Source organism: Acipenser ruthenus, unplaced genomic scaffold (assembly GCF_902713425.1).
Source record: "Acipenser ruthenus unplaced genomic scaffold, fAciRut3.2 maternal haplotype, whole genome shotgun sequence".
NCBI lineage: Eukaryota > Metazoa > Chordata > Actinopteri > Acipenseriformes > Acipenseridae > Acipenser > Acipenser ruthenus.
In genome coordinates this window covers 29,413-47,707 of record NW_026708539.1, presented here as the reverse complement: position 1 = coordinate 47,707, position 18,295 = coordinate 29,413, and the positions used below count along the sequence as shown (strand labels likewise).

At 46.1% G+C, this 18,295-nt stretch overlaps 3 protein-coding genes across 3 annotated transcripts; all 3 read left to right on the top strand.

The window, feature by feature from the left end:
* Nucleotides 1-4,782, top strand: LOC131734231 (polyunsaturated fatty acid 5-lipoxygenase-like; the record flags this gene model as incomplete). The annotated part of the gene is given in 8 exon segments (XM_059021314.1): nucleotides 1-128; nucleotides 476-679; nucleotides 914-1,000; nucleotides 1,239-1,408; nucleotides 2,579-2,700; nucleotides 2,974-3,074; nucleotides 3,290-3,460; nucleotides 3,979-4,782. Coding segments are annotated over 8 exon segments (1,163 nt in total), but the record flags the coding sequence as incomplete, so codon positions are not given.
* A 1,261-nt stretch (nucleotides 4,783-6,043) lies between these two features.
* LOC131734229 (ribonuclease kappa-B) lies at nucleotides 6,044-10,214 on the top strand. Its single transcript, XM_059021310.1, has 3 exons — nucleotides 6,044-6,326; nucleotides 8,810-8,892; nucleotides 9,238-10,214. Exons 1-3 carry the CDS (start codon nucleotides 6,249-6,251, stop codon nucleotides 9,380-9,382), a joined length of 306 nt encoding a protein of 101 aa, XP_058877293.1. The 5' UTR covers nucleotides 6,044-6,248; the 3' UTR covers nucleotides 9,383-10,214.
* Nucleotides 10,215-10,970: 756 nt separating this feature from the next.
* LOC131734228 (chromatin complexes subunit BAP18-like) lies at nucleotides 10,971-16,375 on the top strand. Its single transcript, XM_059021309.1, is given in 7 exon segments — nucleotides 10,971-11,546; nucleotides 12,877-12,971; nucleotides 13,700-13,801; nucleotides 14,569-14,723; nucleotides 14,726-14,779; nucleotides 15,203-15,310; nucleotides 15,793-16,375. Coding segments are annotated over 7 exon segments (600 nt in total). The 5' UTR covers nucleotides 10,971-11,525; the 3' UTR covers nucleotides 15,858-16,375.
* Nucleotides 16,376-18,295: the final 1,920 nt, after the last annotated feature.

Here is an 18,295-nt window from a genome sequence, read left to right as displayed (position 1 = left end):
TGATGGACTATGCTATATTGGATGGTCTCCCTGCCAACGTAATCCGAGGGAAGCAGCAGCACCTTGCTGCCCCCCTGTGCCTCCTCTATGAGCATCCAGACAAGGGGCTGATCCCCCTGGCTATACAGGTACAGAGACCCCCAGACAAGGGGCTGATCCCCCTGGCTATACAGGTACAGAGACCCCCAGACAAGGGGCTGCTCCCCCTGGCTATACAGGTACAGAGACCCCCAGACAAGGGGCTGCTCCCCCTGGCTATACAGAGACTCGTTCTAGACAAGCTCACATGAGACAAAGCACTTTAAAATAATGAGTGTATGTAACCTATGTTTAAGAATACTATATATATATATATATATATATATATATAAACACACTCTCTCTGTGTGTCTCTCACTCTGTGTATGTCTGTCTGTGTCTGTGTGTCTCTCTCTCTCTCTCTCTCTCTCACTCTCTCTCTCTCTCTCTCACTCAGCTGGGTCAGACCCCCGGCCCCGGCTCTCCTGTCTTCCTCCCATCAGACCCCCCGCTGGCCTGGCTGTTGTCGAAGATCTGGGTTCGAAACTCAGATTTCCAGATCTTCCAGATCCTGACTCACCTTCTGCGCACTCACCTGGTGATGGAGGTGTTCTGTGTGGCCACGCTGAGACAGCTCCCCACAGTGCACCCAGTCTACAAGGTACTGGGGAGACTGGGAGCACTGGGAAAGGGTGTAGCAGGGGACTTGGGATACTGGAAACCAGTGTCTAGGGGGCTGTGGTTACTGGGAACGAGTGTACGAGGGACTGGAATACATATTATATGTGTGTGTAAGTCAGAAAGCTAAATGAAGCTGGAGCCAACTGGTAACACAGTGCCCTCCTGTGGCGAGTTTCTGTATTGAATAAGTTGAGTTTGTTTGGTCTCCTCTCAGCTCCTCGCCCCTCACCTGCGCTACACACTGGAGATCAACACTCGCGCGCGCTCCCAGCTCATATCCGACGACGGCATTTTCAAAAGGGTACGTCTGTCTGTCTGTCTGTCTGTCTGTCTGTCTGTCTGTGTGTCTGTCTGTCTGTCTGTCTGTCTGTCTGTCTGTGTATCTGTGTGTCTGTCTGTCTGTGTGTCTGTGTGTCTGTGTGTCTGTCTGTCTGTCTGTCTGTGTGTCTGTCTGTCTGTCTGTCTGTCTGTCTGTGTGTCTGTGTGTCTGTCTGTGTGTCTGTGTGTCTCTCACCCCCTCCCACCCCTCTCTCCCTCAGGTTTCCTCTACAGGGGGTCGTGCTCTCCTCCTCCTCTCTCAGAGGGAGTTTCAGACTCTGTCCTACAAGTCTCTTCAGCCCCTGTTAGATTTTCAGCGGCGTGGCGTGATGAAGCTCAGGGATTACTTCTACCGCGAGGACAGCCTGATGCTGTGGGACGCCATCCAGAGGTAACAAGAAACACACACCTGAGCCATGAAGACACACCTGAACCATGAACACACACACCTGAACCAGGAACACACACACCTGAACCAGAAACACACACCTGAACCATGAACACACACACCTGAACCATGAAGACACACCTGAACCACAAACACACACACCTGAACCACAAACACACATACCTGAACCAGGAACACACACCTGAACCATGAACACACACACCTGAACCACAAACACACACACCTGAACCATGAAGACACACCTGAACCAAGAACACACACACCTGAACCACAAACACACACATCTGAACCACAAACACACACCTGAACCACAAACACACACACCTGAACCACAAACACACACACCTGAACCATGAAGACACACCTGAACCAGAAACACACACACCTGAACCACAAACACACACCTGAACCACAAACACACACACCTGAACCACAAACACACACCTGAACCAGAAACACACACACCTGAACCACAAACACACACACCTGAACCACAAACACACACACCTGAACCACAAACACACACCTGAACCACAAACACACACACCTGAACCACAAACACACACCTGAACCAGAAACACACACACCTGAACCACAAACACACACCTGAACCACAAACACACACACCTGAACCACAAACACACACACACCTGAACCATGAAGACACACCTGAACCACAAACACACACACCTGAACCACAAACACACACACCTGAACCACAAACACACACACCTGAACCATGAAGACACACCTGAACCATGAACACACACACCTGAACCACAAACACACACCTGAACCAGAAACACACACACCTGAACCACAAACACACACCTGAACCACAAACACACACACCTGAACCACAAACACACACCTGAACCAGAAACACACACACCTGAACCACAAACACACACACACCTGAACCACAAACACACACACCTGAACCACAAACACACACCTGAACCATGAAGACACACCTGAACCACAAACACACACCTGAACCATGAACACACACACCTGAACCATGAACACACACACCTGAACCATGAACACACACCTGAAGCACAAACACACACACCTGAACCACAAACACACACCTGGGCAGGTATTAGGACCCAGCTGCCCTACACAATCTGTCCTCTCCTCTCCTCTCAGCTATGTCTCCGGTCTCGTCTCTCTCTATTACTCCTCGGACTCTGATGTCACTCAGGACTCAGAGCTGCAGCTGTGGATCCGTGACGTCACTGAGGAGGGGTTTGGGGACACCCCCAAATTCGGTGAGTGAGGGGGAGGGAGAGTGGGGGAGGAGGGGAGGGAGAGTGGGGGAGGGGGTGATTATGGTTGCTCTAATCCCTTTAATCTTTGTCCAGAACTTTACTGCATCATTCATTTGTTAACTGATTCATTGGCAGTAGATTTTGTGTATGTCTCATTCAATAATCGATTGTCTCCCTGCCTGTCTCTGTCTCCCGTCTCCCTGTCTCCATGCCTGTCCCTCTGCCTGTCTCCCTACCTGTCTCTGTCTCCCTGCCTCCCTGTCTCTCCCTCAGGTCTGTCCAGTGAGTTGAGAAGCAGGAAGGAGTTGGTGACTCTCCTGAGTGTGGTGATCTTCACTGCAACTGTACAGCACGCGGCTACCAACAACGGACAGGTAACCCTGAACTCCTAACTCCTGCACCCCTCAACCCTACACCCTGACCCATCACCCCTACACCCTCACCCCTCACCCCTACACCCTGACCCCTACACCCTGACCCATCACCCCTACACCCTCACCCCTCACCCCTACACCCTGACCCCTACACCCTGAACCCTCACCCCTACACCCTCACCCCCTCACTGTGTGGTCTCCTTCCTCCCCTGCAGTTTGATTGGTGCGCCTGGGTTCCGAACACGCCCTGCACCATGCGCCTGCCCCCGCCCACCTGCAAGGGTTCCGTTACCATGGAGATGATCATGGAGACTCTGCCAGACATTAGCCAATCCTGCGTGGAGATGGCGATCACATGGCACCTGGGCCGGGCACAGCCGGACGCGGTGAGAGTCACACTGTCACATAACTCGGTTTAGTTTCAGTAACGCTGATGAAGGCACTAGAGCCCAAACGCTGGTCTGCTTGACTCAGTTTAGTTTCGATAACACTGATGAAGGCACTGGAGCCCAAACGCTGGTCTGCTTGACTCAGTTTAGTTTCGATAACACTGATGAAGGCACTGGAGCCCAAACGCTGGTCTGCTTGACTCAGTTTAGTTTCAATAACGCTGATGAAGGCACTGGAGCCCAAACGCTGGTCTGCTTGACTCAGTTTAGTTTCAATAACGCTGATGAAGGCACTAGAGCTCAAGCGCTGGTCTGCTTGACTCAGTTTAGTTTCAATAACGCTGATGAAGGCACTAGAGCCCAAACGCTGGTCTGCTTGACTCAGTTTAGTTTCAATAACGCTGATGAAGGCACTAGAGCTCAAACGCTGGTCTGCTTGACTGCTTGAGTTTAGTTTGTAGTCTGGAGGTTTTCCTGTGCAGTCTGTGACTCGCTGCCTCGCTCTGTCTCCTCAGATTGCTCTCGGACGGCACACTGAGGAATACTTCACAGAGGAAGGAGCCCGGGCAGAGATACACAAATTCAATGAGACGCTGAACGAGATCGAACAGAAAATAGAGGAGAGGAATCTGGGGCTGGAGCTGAAATACGAGTACCTGAAACCAAGCAGGATTGAGAACAGCATCACTATATAGAGAGGAGGGGAGGAGAGAGGGGAGAGGATGGGAGAGAGGGGAGAGAGGGGGAGAGAGAGGAGAGGAGAGGGGAGAGAGAGGAGAGAAAGGGGAGAGAGAGGAGAGAAAGGGGAGGGGAGGAGGGGAGGAAAGGAGAGGAGAGGAGAGGGGAGGGGAGGGGAGAGAGGAGAGGAGAGGGGAGAGGGGAGAGGGGAGGAGAGGCGAGAGGCAACTACTACTATCTGAAACTAAATTGAAAGCAAATAACTCTGCAGCATTTTAGCTTTGTGAACCTTTACTGTTACTTACTGTTTTTTTTTATATTCCTGTGTGCACTGTATTGAAATGTTTTTGTTTTTTTTATATTCCTGTGTGCACTGTATTGAAATGTTTTTGTTTTTTTATATTCCTGTGTGCACTGTATTGAAATGTTTTTGTTTTTTTTATATTCCTGTGTGCACTGTATTGAAATGTTTTTGTTTTTTTTATATTCCTGTGTGCACTGTATTGAAATGTTTTTGTTTTTTTTATATTCCTGTGTGCACTGTATTGAAATGTTTTTGTTTTTTTATATTCCTGTGTGCACTGTATTGAAATGTTTTGGGTTTTTTTAAACAGCATTATTATATGGGGGGGGGGGGGGGGGGGGGGGGTGGCTGTGGATGATGTCTCGTGTGATTCTGCTGACATAAATACATCATTTCAAACACAGTTCTGTGTGTCACTGGCTTTGGTATCTGGTAAAACCACAACACAGTGTAGTAAAACACAGAGAGGAGAGAGATCCAGCCCCTTCTCAAAGTGTAGTGAAGCACAGAGAGGAGAATGAAGCAGCCCCTTCTCAAAGTGTAGTAAAACACAGAGAGGAGAGAGATCCAGCCCCTTCTCAAAGTGTAGTGAAGCACAGAGAAGAGAATGAACCAGCCCCTTCTCAAAGTGTAGTAAAGCACAGAGAGGAGAGAGATCCAGCCCCTTCTCAAAGTGTAGTAAAACACAGAGAGGAGAGAGATCCAGCCCCTTCTCAAAGTGTAGTAAAGCACAGAGAGGAGAGAGATCCAGCCCCTTCTCAAAGTGTAGTAAAACACAGAGAGGAGAGAGATCCAGCCCCTTCTCAAAGTGTAGTAAAACACAGAGAGGAGAGAGATCCAGCCCCTTCTCAAAGTGTAGTAAAACACAGAGAGGAGAGAGATCCAGCCCCTTCTCAAAGTGTAGTAAAGCACAGAGAGGAGAATGAAGCAGCCCCTTCTCAAAGTGTAGTGAAGCACAGAGAAGAGAATGAACCAGCCCCTTCTCAAAGTGTAGTGAAGCACAGAGAGGAGAGAGATCCAGCCCCTTCTCAAAGTGTAGTAAAGCACAGAGAGGAGAGAGATCCAGCCCCTTCTCAAATCCTGGTAAAAAAAGCGATTTCACAGCGAACTGTCACTCAGCTGATGTCTGTCATATGACCGGCCACCATCACCTCAGAGGTCATACCATCCTTTACCATGGTGGGAGATCAGATTAAGAAATGATTCAGTACATCCCGACGATTTCATCATGAATTCACCTCATCTTTAATATTCAGCAGCTCATTTAACAACTCGCAGATTTGCACTATTCAACGCATCTACTGATGTCTATTTAAAAAGGATTTGGTGTCCTCCCCTGCGGTAAGAAATGGATTGGTCGGGTTTTGGAACTCACCATCAGGGCAAGTAAAAAGGGGTGGCTATATAGATTAAACACGCAAAATGATTTTAAAAACACAGTATTATTAATTATTTATTATGTTCAAATGAAAAATAATTAGTTTTCATCATTAGCTATCTAAGCTGGGTATATTTTACAATGACAGTATAGTGATCGCTGTCTATACTTGTGTCTCTTCCCCTCTCTCTTACGTTGGTAGTTCCCGGACCGGTTTGTTCCGAGTCTTTCCGGAAAGAGCCGAGCTGACAGACCGTTCCGGTCACCCTCGAATCTGATCTATTCGGCTGGTTTAGTTTCAGTCACGATAGAGATACGCTTGTGGGTAGTGTCGAGACTATTTGGTCAGAAGAAAGGAAAAACAAACAAGGAATACATCATTTTATTCGGGAATTCCATTAAACAGACGAATCCATTGAGAAACTATGGCGTCCTTACTGTGTTGCGGACCGAAGCTGGCGGCTTGTGGGATTGTTCTTAGCATCTGGGGGGTCATTATGCTGGTAAGAGACGCAGATTATCATTGCATTTAATAAACATCTGACCATGCACTGTGATGCTGACGACTTCGTATAGAGAGCAGTGTACACGTCGATGCTGTAGACGGGGGATCGCATGCTGTCTGCCGCTGAATTTGTGGACATACTTACTGGACTGTACAGATAGGTACATGTCATTTATATTCGTCATTCTGTCTTGTACCGTGCCTTTACATGCAATATAAAGACTTTCATGCATTCTTTTATAAAAACAGAGCGTTGTATTTTAATAGCGTTGAGATAATGGAAACTAAGCAGTGTGAGATCGTGTATTTACTGGTCACATGACAGCATGACGTGAGGCGAACGCTTCAGGAAGCGGCGTTATATTCGGTCGAAGTTGTGAGAGATGCCGTTCTGAAGTAATGTTATGTGAACGATGTTAGCAGGTCTTTAGAGTATGAAGTCTTGTTTTATATATTAAGTGATATAAAAGGTTTTGTCCCCACATGTATTCACCAGCATTGAGGGAGGTATTCCAAAAACCAAGACTTGAAATCGGCTTCAGTCCACTGAAGCTTTTAAGGAAGGAAGCGAAAGAAAGAGTTTCCTTTTCAAATGCAACCCGAAACTCACAACCCGTTTACTGAAAACTGTGTTGCAACATGTCGGGGAGAGCAATCTTAGCAAAGCTTATACATAAACACACACACACACACACACACACACACACACAGAGACAGAGACGCTTCCCTCCGTGATTAATAGCATTGAACTGGACGCTTCCCTCCGTTATTAATAGCACTGAACTGGACGCTTCCCTCCGTGATTAATAGCATTGAACTGGACGCTTCCCTCCGTTATTAATAGCATTGAACTGGACGCTTCCCTCCGTTATTAATAGCATTGAACTGGACGCTTCCCTCCGTTATTAATAGCATTGAACTGGACGCTTCCCTCCGTTATTAATAGCATTGAACTGGACGCTTCCCTCCGTTATTAATAGCATTGAACTGGACGCTTCCCTCCGTTATTAATAGCATTGAACTGGACGCTTCCCTCCGTTATTAATAGCATTGAACTGGACGCTTCCCTCCGTTATTAATAGCATTGAACTGGACGCTTCCCTCCGTTATTAATAGCATTGAACTGGACGCTTCCCTCCGTTATTAATAGCATTGAACTGGACGCTTCCCTCCGTTATTAATAGCATTGAACTGGACGCTTCCCTCCGTTATTAATAGCATTGAGACGGCTGGATTTTTTTCAAGGTTCAAAAAACTATAAAAACGGTAATTGACCCGAGCCTGCGTTTCAGTGCTGGTCAGTAGTACTGGTCAGTGCAGGACAGTGTTGGCTGGTTCTAGTTCTGTCTGCCGCTGTGTAGCTCAGCAATGTTCAGAGACGGGGTTATGGTGATTACTAAACACGCACTGAGACACACATTGAGACACACACACACACACACACTCTGAGACACACACACACACACTGAGACACACACATTGAGACACACATTGACTCACACACACACACACGCACTGAGACACACACACACACACTGAGACACACACACACACACACACACACACACACACACACACACACTGAGACACACAGGGTCTGTTTACTAAACAGCAGGGAGTTACCCACAATGCCCCTCGTGTGTTATTGTGGGTGTGTCTCTGTCTTGTTCATATACAGTGTGTGTGTGTGTGTGTGTGTATGTATATATATATATATTCTATGGGGATGTCACTTGTATAATATAGAATGAATGTTTCTCCAGCATTGATGTCTCTCAAGTCAATTCAATTCAATGGTGCTTTATTGACATGGCTTACAATAGCAGGTGTTGCCAGAACAATTATACAATACAGACATGCATATATACAATGCATCATAAATACATATATATATATATATATATATATAAACAAACTGATTTATACAATACAGACATGAATATATACAATGCATCATATATATATATATATAAACAAACTGATTTATACAATACAGACATGAATATATACAATGCATCATAAATACATATATATATATAAACAAACTGATTTATACAATACAGACATGCATATATACAATGCATCATAAATACATATATATAACAAACTGATTTATACAATACAGACATGCATATATACAATGCATCATAAATACATATATATAACAAACTGATTTATACAATACAGACATGCATATATACAATGCATCATAAATACATATATATAACAAACTGATTTATACAATACAGACATGCATATATACAATGCATCATATATATATATATATAAACAAACTGATTTATACAGTACAGTAAAACAAATTCATTGGAGGATTGAGGGGAGGTTGGAAACAAATTAAAGAACAAAAAAGTGATAAAATTGAGGATGTCTCTCTCCCCTCCTCTCTCCCCTCCCCTCCCCTCTCTCTCTCTCCCCTCCTCTCTCACACTCTCTCTCCCCTCCCCCCTCCCCCCTCTCTAGGTGCTGCTGGGGATCTTTTTCAATGTGCACTCGGCCGTGCTGATTGAAGACGTTCCTTTCACAGAGGCGGACTTCCACGAGGAGTGAGTAACACGCACACACAAACACGCACACGCAAACACGTGTAACGGGACGGAGGCGAGCGTCTTAACCGCTGTGCAAAACAGCCGGGCTCGTCTGCGTTTTTAATCTCCTCTCACCGACAGAGGACAGAATTGGTAGCGCCCATTCGACACACAGACAAACACACAGGCAAACACACAGACCCACACAGGCAAACACACAGACCCACACAGGCAAACACACAGACACACACAGACACACACACACACACACGCACAGATCTTCTCCAGCCTTACGCCTTATAGAAAATTCAAAATGTCTCTCTCTCGCTCTCTCTCTCTCTCTCTCTCTCTCTCTCTCTGCAGTAAGTCCCCTCCTCAGCGGATCTATGCCCTGTATGATCAGGTCAGCTATAACTGCTTCATCGCGGCCGGGATCTACGTGCTGCTCGGGGGATTCTCCTTCTGTCAGGTGCGACTCAACAAGCGCAAAGAGTACATGGTGCGCTAGGCGAGAGCGACCCTGCGCAGCAATGCACCGGACTGCACTGCGCAGCATCGCCCCCCTCTGCTGGTCAACTCCGGAACCGCAGCCTGGTTCATCCTTCTGCTCAGAAACTTGTGTTTGTCTGAAATTCCCGTAACTGTGTTCTATTTTTTAAAGGTTGTATTTATTACTGTTCTAGGCTGGATCTTCATTGTGTTGGGTTGATTTTTTTTTTTTTTTTTTTTTGTGGGGGGGGGTCTTTGTTCCGACCCCAGTTTTAAATTGTGAAACTGAATCAATGAAATAAACGTGGATCCGGACGCCTTGAGTCGTTCCTGATCTCAAAACCGCTGCTCGGAGATGCGTTTGTATTCAATAAGATACGGGATGTATTAAAACGATTTGCATTCCAGAGAGAAATCTCAATTTTCCCTCCCTCCCTCTGTCTCTCCTTCCATCTCTCTCTCTCCCTCTGTCTCTCCTTCCATCTCTCTCTCTCTCCCTCTCCCTCTGTCTCTCCTTCCATCTCTCTCTCTCTCTCTCTCTCTCTCTCTCTCTCTCTCTCTCTCTCTCTCTCTCTCTCTCTCTCTCTCTCTCTCTCTCTCTCTCTCTCTCTCTCTCTCTCTCTCTCTCTCTGTGAATATTCCAAGCTCTCTGTTGTACTCGTTAGCCCTCGTGATGTATTTCAGTAGCGTGCTGTTTGATTATTACAGTGTGTATATATAAACAGTGAGAATGGAAACGCGTGTGCCAGTCACTACAGAGGAGTTGTTATTATTGTTGTTATTAGAAATAAACCCCCCTGTGACTGAATAAATTAAAAATAAATAAAGAGGTGACTTTGCCGGAGAGCGAGCTGCGCTGCTGTCTGTGTCTCCTGATGTGTTACAGTGGAGGCGCGGTTTGCACTGTGAGCACCCCCTGTCTCTGCACCTACACACACACACCCCTCACACACACACACCCTGACACACACACACCCTGACACACCCCTCACACACACAGACACACACACCCCTCACACACACACACACCCTGACACACACACACAAGCACGCACACCCTGACACACACACACACACCCTGACACACGCACGCACACACGTACGTTTACTACAGAAGGGCACAATCCCCAGCGATTTGCACAGCATGGCATCATTTTCTCTTTCATTATGTTGTTATGATAACTTCACTATAATTCTGTTAATCAGCAAAGGTTAAGTCTAAATGCAATGCATCACATTTCATACATGCATACATCTTGGGCTCGGATTTTTTTTCGGATTATTTGGCACCTGGTTTGTTGAAGTAAATAATCTTACACCAAGTTTAATGGTGAATGGCTTCAGCCTGTGGACTAATTTCTGCTTTTGTGTTTGGGGGCGGGTTCTAAGATGGAAACACCAATGAGATAGTTAGCCGGTACGAATCCCACCAATGAGCGCAGAGTGGAGGTGGAATCCCGCCCTTCCTACTGTGACGTTCGTTTCCCAATCCTGACGGGCAGCGCTTCAGTCCAATAGAGTTTCGGTGGATGCTTCTGTTGTGGCGAATCATCGAGGAGGCGTGTTTCAGGACGCAGAGAATGATCGACAAGCCTTTCTGGCCAATCAAAGTAACCCGAATGAGGCGCTCGACCAATGGGCGCAGAGGCCGCGGGACTCTACGCTAGTCTGCGGTCTGGCGGTGAAGCTGTTTGATTTGAGCCTGGTGTATATTTTTAATTTTCGGCAGGTTTTTTTGAACAATTTAAATAAATGGGGTCGGTTTGAACAAGGGAGCATCTGTCCAAAAAAACAAAAAAAACATACAAAAATGATCCAGGATCGGGAAATGATTTTAATTGATTGAAACAGACGCCTTTGTTTTTAATTTGGCGGCGGCGGCTGAAATCGGGCCTCTGTTGTTTCTTGTTTTCTCGGTGAAAAAAGAGAGAGACTTTATCTTTTAAAACTGTTACACCAAGAACTGAGCACGCTGTTTTTATTTAGTAGTAGTGTGAGGTGTTTTCAAGGCTAAACTTGTATTAAAGAGTAAAAAACAACACATATTTATAGTAATTTATTATTAATGTTTATTTGTAGATTTAAAACGCCAAGTTTCAGTTTTTTTAATACGGTTTTTTAAAAACAAAATAGTTTTTTTGTGGAGTAACTTGACGAGAGAAATGACGTCCGCTTCAACGAAGGTAAGTAACGCGTTTCCAGACAGTAAAGGCTTTGTTTGGGAGTCTTATTATTTTTTTATACTGAGATCGGAGGTTAAAAGCAGCGCTTATTCAGAGTAACTTGTGTGTGTTTGTTCAGCCCGATTCGCACGGGGGCTCAAAATCACCCCAGAAATCGTCCCTTTCTTGTCGTCCCAGGTAATATTCTCAGAGGTGCCCCGATTTGTTTCCAGGACACCGGGGATCTTGTGTGAAATTTCAAACTCCTGCGTCTTTGTACTCCCTGTGCGACCGTGTCCGTGTCACGTTACAGTTTGAAGAAGCATCTCCGGGGTATCCGCTTTAAATACACCTCGATATAATATAAGCATGCTTTTAACCGTGCGTTTGATGGTGTTCAGGGAAATACCGATCGCTCAAGGCACGAAATGGTTATTCCAGCCTTGGAAGGTACATATTAGTTATTTTCACCCGGTGCAATGTTATTTTTCAGGTACGCAGAGACCTGCGCTTGGTGGCGCATGTTTAAACAACTTTGAGGTCTTTTACAGCTTTTTAAATTGAATTGATCACGTTTTCCAGTCTTTTACGTCGTTGTTAATGCAATGCGTCATATTTGACCCCCCTTAAGAAAGTAGTATGTGATTATGTATCGATGCAATGCATTGATTATTATTTTTTTACTTTCCGTGGACTTTTGTGTTAGTAGTGATTTTTTTTCTTTTTAGAGAAATTGATTGTCCGTTTCCAGTCTACGTTTGCAAAAAAAATATATATATAATTTAATGGTTAACGTACCTCTGTTTGACATAGGAAAATGTCGCAATTGTGAGCTGTCAGATTTTGGTCCAGCTGTCAATGTGGCAGCGCATCACGTTCTGACATGACACGGGTCAGGTGTTGGCGCGGGTACCACATTGTGACGATGTACCGCTTTCTAACGCTGTATTACACAACGTTATATTTGAATGAACTCGCAGTGCTTCTGCAGCTCTGGGCAAAAGTTTTGCATCACCTGGAATTTTAGGATTGAGACAATCAAAACAAAACAAATATATATATTTTATCCTCATGTAATCAAAGAAACTTCCAAATGAGATTGCAGGATCCCCAGTAGCAGCACAGTGGTATTTGGTGCGAGGTTTTGAAATGCCACGTTTTCAGTTATTGGTGGAGTATGAGGGGGGGAAGCTGGGAAGCGCTGGTGTGTCATTGAGCACGTCCACGAGGTCACGGTGTTGAGCAGGTTTCACGCGACGTCGTTCTGTAGGGGGATGCAACCCTTCTGCTCCAGCTCCCTTCCCTCGTGAGTGAGTGTTTCCTGCGTGTGACTCCGCTGCTCCCCCCTCAGGTGGGAGAGATCTTCTCCGCGGCCGGCGCTGCCTTCACCAAGCTGGGGGAGCTCACGATGCAGCTCCACCCCGTGGCCGACTCCAGTCCTGCAGGGTGAGTGCCGACGAGGGCTCAGGGGTCAGGGGTCAGGGCTTCTGTTTTTTGTAATTGCTCGCTCAATTACTGAACCGAACTCTTAACTGAACTGATGAAGTTTCAGGTTTCAAGTGACGCTAAACTGTTATCGTCACTGTTAAGTCACTTGAAATCTGCAACATTTTTTTGAACAAGCAGAACAATTACAGAGGTGAAATGAAGCACATTATTTGTTCAGTTCAGGGTTTGGTTCAGTGCGTTGGGGTTAAGAACCGATTAAAATTTTTCTACACCTGTTCCTGAGACACCGATGTCACGCTGTGGTACGTGTCACAGGGCTGGGAACAAGACTCCTGCTGCACAGCAGCGTCACCCAGTCCAGGTTTTACTCCCAGCTTGATCAGCCCCACAGCGTGTTCAGGTAACAAGCTCAGGAGTGTCTGCTTATTAAACAGAATACAGATCAGGAATGCTGGGCAGCAGGAGTCTTATTTCCACCCCTGCTGTATCCTTGCACTCCCCTTGTTTGTTGATTTTATTGAATCTCATTTTCTGGTGTGTTTTTTTGTTTTTATTGGGTCAATACATCAACATTTCTGTGTCACGTTTGGTAAAGTTTAATTTTTTTGTTCACTCGGACTGAGATCCGTATTTTTGACCATCTAAGGATTCTCAAGTCAAGCAGACCGTTGTCTAGGCTAGTGCTTTCATCAGTGTCCCCTGTGTGTCCCCCTGTCTCTCCGCAGGGCCAAGTGGACGGAGACGGAGATCGACATGCTGCGCTCGGTGGTGCGTCGCTTTGGGGAGGATTTAAATCAGATCAGCTCCGTTATCAAAGAGCGCACCGTGTGAGAAAAAGCCCTTCCTCTGCGTGCGAATGCCAGCGCCTGACATCGTGACTCGAACACACAGAGAGAGAGGGAGAGGGAGAGGGAGAGAGAGAGAGAGAGAGAGAGAGAGAGAGAGAGAGAGAGAGAGAGAGAGAGAGAGAGGGAGAGGGAGAGGGAGAGGGAGAGAGAGAGAGAGAGAGAGAGAGAGAGAGAGGGAGAGAGGGAGAGGGAGAGAGAGAGAGAGAGAGAGAGAGAGAGAGAGAGAGAGGGAGAGGGAGAGGGAGAGGGAGAGGGAGAGGGAGAGGGAGAGGGAGAGGGAGAGGGAGAGGGAGAGGGAGAGAGAGAGAGAGAGAGAGAGACACACACATCTCAGACAACAACTATCCAAATACCAACACAAGCCATATCCCAATCTGAACTGCTGAAAGTCTCCATTTCTTTACAGTTTGAGCCAGTCCGGATTTTACATTCATTCTGTGAGCTTAATAATAATAATAATTCTCCCCTCATTTGTTTAATGCAAGCTAGAGGCACTGATGAACGCACTGCTGAATCATTTCTGTGCTTGACTTGGTTTCCTGTCGCCACGGTGACTTGTTTAGTGAGGTAAAAAAAGAACTAAAAAAAACACACACATGGAAAGTTTGATTAAAGCACAATGACTGTTTCACCCCTGCTGTGATTAGTCATGTGACAAGCCTCTCCCTCCCTCCCGTCTCCCCTTCTCTCTCCTCTCTCTCCCTCTCCTATCCCCCTCTCTGCCTCCTCCTCTCTCCCCCTCTCAGCGCTCAGATCAAGACCACAGTGAAGCGGAAGCTCTATGAAGACAGTGGGGTCCCCCTCCCCTCCGAGTCCCCAAAGAAGTCCCAGAAGAAAGCCCCCGTCGCCGTGGTGACGACCCCCTCTGTCATCGCCGTGCCGACTGCCCAGGTCGTGGCGAGCCGGGGCTGCCGGACCCCTCCCCCTCCCCCGCCATCAAGAAACAGAAAACTGCAGGTAAGAAAATACGGAGCACAGACACACTGAGCACAGACACACGGAGCACAGATAACACAGACACACGGAGCACAGATAACACACGGAGCACAGATAACACACGGAGCACAGATAACACACGGAGCGCAGACACACTGCCCCCCCTGAGCACAGACACACTGAGCACCTGAGCACAGACACACTGAGCACAGACACACTGCGCACCCGAGCACAGACACACTGAGCACAGACACACTGCGCACAGACACACTGCCCACCTGCACACAGGTACACTAATTATATATATATATATATATATATATATATATATATATATATATATATATATATATGTGAGAGAGAGACAGTGTGTGTGTGTGTGTGTCACACGGAGTTTGTGTGTGTGTGTGTGTCACACGGAGTTTCTCTCTCTCTCTCTCTCAGCGGATGTAACTCTCAGCGCTCTCAATGACTCGGATGTGAACAGCGACCTCGTTGATATCGAGGGGCTGGGCGAGGGGTCGGCCACCAAGAAGCTCAACTTCGACCAGGGTAGGGCAGCAGACTGGAGTCTGGCATACATCACTTCCTGTGGCAGCATGCGCTTCGTTCCCCTCCCCGATTCTTCATCACCCTGAATTAGCACGTCCGCATGGTTACTGAGAAGATGAGCCGTGCAGTGCCATGCGATTGGGTTTGATCTGTAGCACCCTGCCTTCACACAGGGGCACCCCAGAGCGCTGTATAAAAACACATTCAAAATAAACAAAAATAGAGTGGTTTGATTTAGACGTGGACTCCAGCGTTTCAACCTGAAAGAATGAATGGCAGCGATGATGATGAGGATGATGATGAATGGCAGCGATGATGATGATGATGATGATGAGGATGATGAATGGCAGCGATGATGAATGGCAGCGATGATGAGGATGATGATGATGATGATGATGAATGGCAGCGATGATGTTAATGATGATGATGAGGATGATGATGATGATGATGATGATGATGGTGTTTTTGTTCCCGGTTTTCAGACAGTTTGAATCTGGATTCCAGTCTCATCATGAACTCCAGTGACCTGCCTCTGCTCTCCCGCTGACAGACAGACGGACGGAATCTCCATTCCAGCGCCCGTTACCATGGAAACAAGGGCTGGGTGTGAAAACGGATTTCTCGAGGCGCCTGGGGGCAGGGGGGGGGGGGGTGAACCTGGCACTCCTTTTATCTGAGTGCGAAAGACTTTTTTTACCAACATACATTATTAGTATTATACTTTTTTTTTTTTTTTTTTTTAAACAGAATTTGAACAACCAAGCAGGTTATTTAAAAAAACAACAAAAAAAAAACACATTTTTAATAAATAAAGTTAGTTGTGTTTTTTTTTTATTTTATTTTTTTTTGTCTTCAATAAAAATGACAGAAGTGGCCGTTTGGAAAAGTAGGTTTACTGTACTAGGAAAACCAAACCAACCCCCTCTGTGAATAACTGTGCTGTGTTTGGGTCCTTGCTTTTAGATCATGATTCATATTCGTGGATCTCTACCTGTTTGTATTATAATTATGAGCGGCTGCTAGCCGTTTTAAAATGCTGAGTAAAGAGGAGCTCTGAAGCCGTGATGCGTCTGCAGGTCTGCTTCATTGTTATTTTGTTGTGTGTTTGGGTGTAACTCAGCTTTATCTATTACAATACATTGTGATGCTTTGAAAATAACACTTTACATGCAAGAAATATTGAAAATAGCTGGGAAAATAAAACGAAGTAGTTTTGGACACATCATAAACCATTTATTATTTGATGCTGTTTCTACTGCGCTGAACACAAAGTTTGAACCCCCTTCACGTTGGGTGTAGGAGTCAGTGATGTCACACAGGGTCCCCCCCCTCCCCGGTTCTGGGGACCCCCCCTGCGTCTGCTGGTTTGCAGTGACTGAACTGAACCCCAGTCCTGTGCTTCGTTAGATCTTTGTAATTGTTTTCAGCTCTTGAACGGTTGCAGAGTTCAGGTTACCCACAAAATGTCTGAGCGAACTGGAAAGCAGATGAGTTCAATGAAGGGTCCAGTTCAGTAACTGAGAGCTCAGTTGGAATGAAAGTCAGCAGACTGCTTTAATAACACACACACAAAAAATAACACACCCACTGGTTTGCATTAACAATCTTTATCCATTCATTTGTAACACGGTTTCACACTGCCTTCACTGCCAGTCTGTGTCTTCTGTATACACTTTGCATGGTTGAGACGGAACAATGAAAACTGCTTCAAGTGTGCAATATGTGAGCTGAATGAGATCTGCAGAGGGGGGGTATTGGGATTGGGTTTGGGATGGGGGTTGGTATTGGGGTTGGAGGTGGGGTTGGGCACACAACTCAAGTCTTTAACACGTCTAAAAGCAGTTAACGCTAAGCAATACTTTCCAGTGAAGGAGCAGAGGACACTCACAGGTGTAAATGAAGTGGAGTGAGGAGACGCTTGCTCCTGCACAGAGCGGTGAGGGGATGGAAGGGGCTGCCTGGTCGTGCTGCGGAGGCAACTGCGATCCTTTAAGAGTTCTGAGATCGAGCGGGACCGGACGAGCTCTGCTGGGCTGAACGGGCTTCTCTCGTCAGTCCAGGATCAGGAGTGCGATACCAGTGCGGTGCTGAACTGGTCCCACCATGCAGCAGCAGCACAGGCAGCACTGGCAGCCTGCGAGGGGCGCTCCCAGTATTGATGTGCTGCTAGGGCAGGGTGGACTGGGGCTGCTTACTGGCTTTCATGGGACTACTGGTTTAAAAGAGAGGAAGAAAAATCATGTTTAATCAATACAGTGAAGCCTGTGTTAAAAGCAGCCAAGGAGCCAAGACTGTGTGTCCTGAATACTGAAGGTCTATTAACACTCAATTCAGTGTAGTAATAATAATAATAAAAATAAAATAATAAAATAAAATAATAATAATAATAATAATAATAATAATAATAATAATACAGCCTTAACTGCAGGTTGAAGCTTTCTATAGAGTTGGCAGGGATGGAAATAAGACTCCTATTGCCGCGCAGTTTGATCCATGTCAGGTTTGACTGTAAGAAGCCAACTTTGTAAGATAAACATCCTGAGCAGCTCTGTGAAAATGTGTGGTACATGAAAAAATAACATAAAAATCCTTGCACCACATAGCTTCTCAAAAAGACAATATAGACTACAGCAGGCAGTCAGGTAGGGTTACGACGCGCTGGGAGACTTACCTGTTTTTTGACATTCAATCTCTGGTGTTTTTCAAATGAAAAATAAAAACAATATGAAGGCGATTCAGCATAAAAAGTATTTGATCTTTATGGACGATTTAATGCTACTTGCATATACATGCCGAATCAATAATGTAGTCGGAAACACTTTTCCAACTATTGTTAATACAAAACTAACTCGTAGTGGAATTTAAAGCCGTGTGTGGGTGGCGACGCTCACTATTGTAACGCAGCACAAAATGATTCCTCGCATTTCCACAGCTTCGTTTGCGGTGCCGGATTGCGCTCCTGCGCGCCGCGGCTGCAGGGCTCTG

Bases quoted from the DNA above. Each gene is read 5' to 3' on its own strand.
- LOC131734229 (XM_059021310.1), top strand. From the start codon at position 6,249: ATGGCGTCCTTACTGTGTTGCGGACCGAAGCTGGCGGCTTGTGGGATT. The intron at 6,327-8,809 runs GTAAGAGACGCA...CCCCCTCTCTAG, and splicing joins TCTGGGGGGTCATTATGCTG to GTGCTGCTGGGGATCTTTTT. The intron at 8,893-9,237 runs GTGAGTAACACG...CTCTCTCTGCAG, and splicing joins GAGGCGGACTTCCACGAGGA to TAAGTCCCCTCCTCAGCGGA.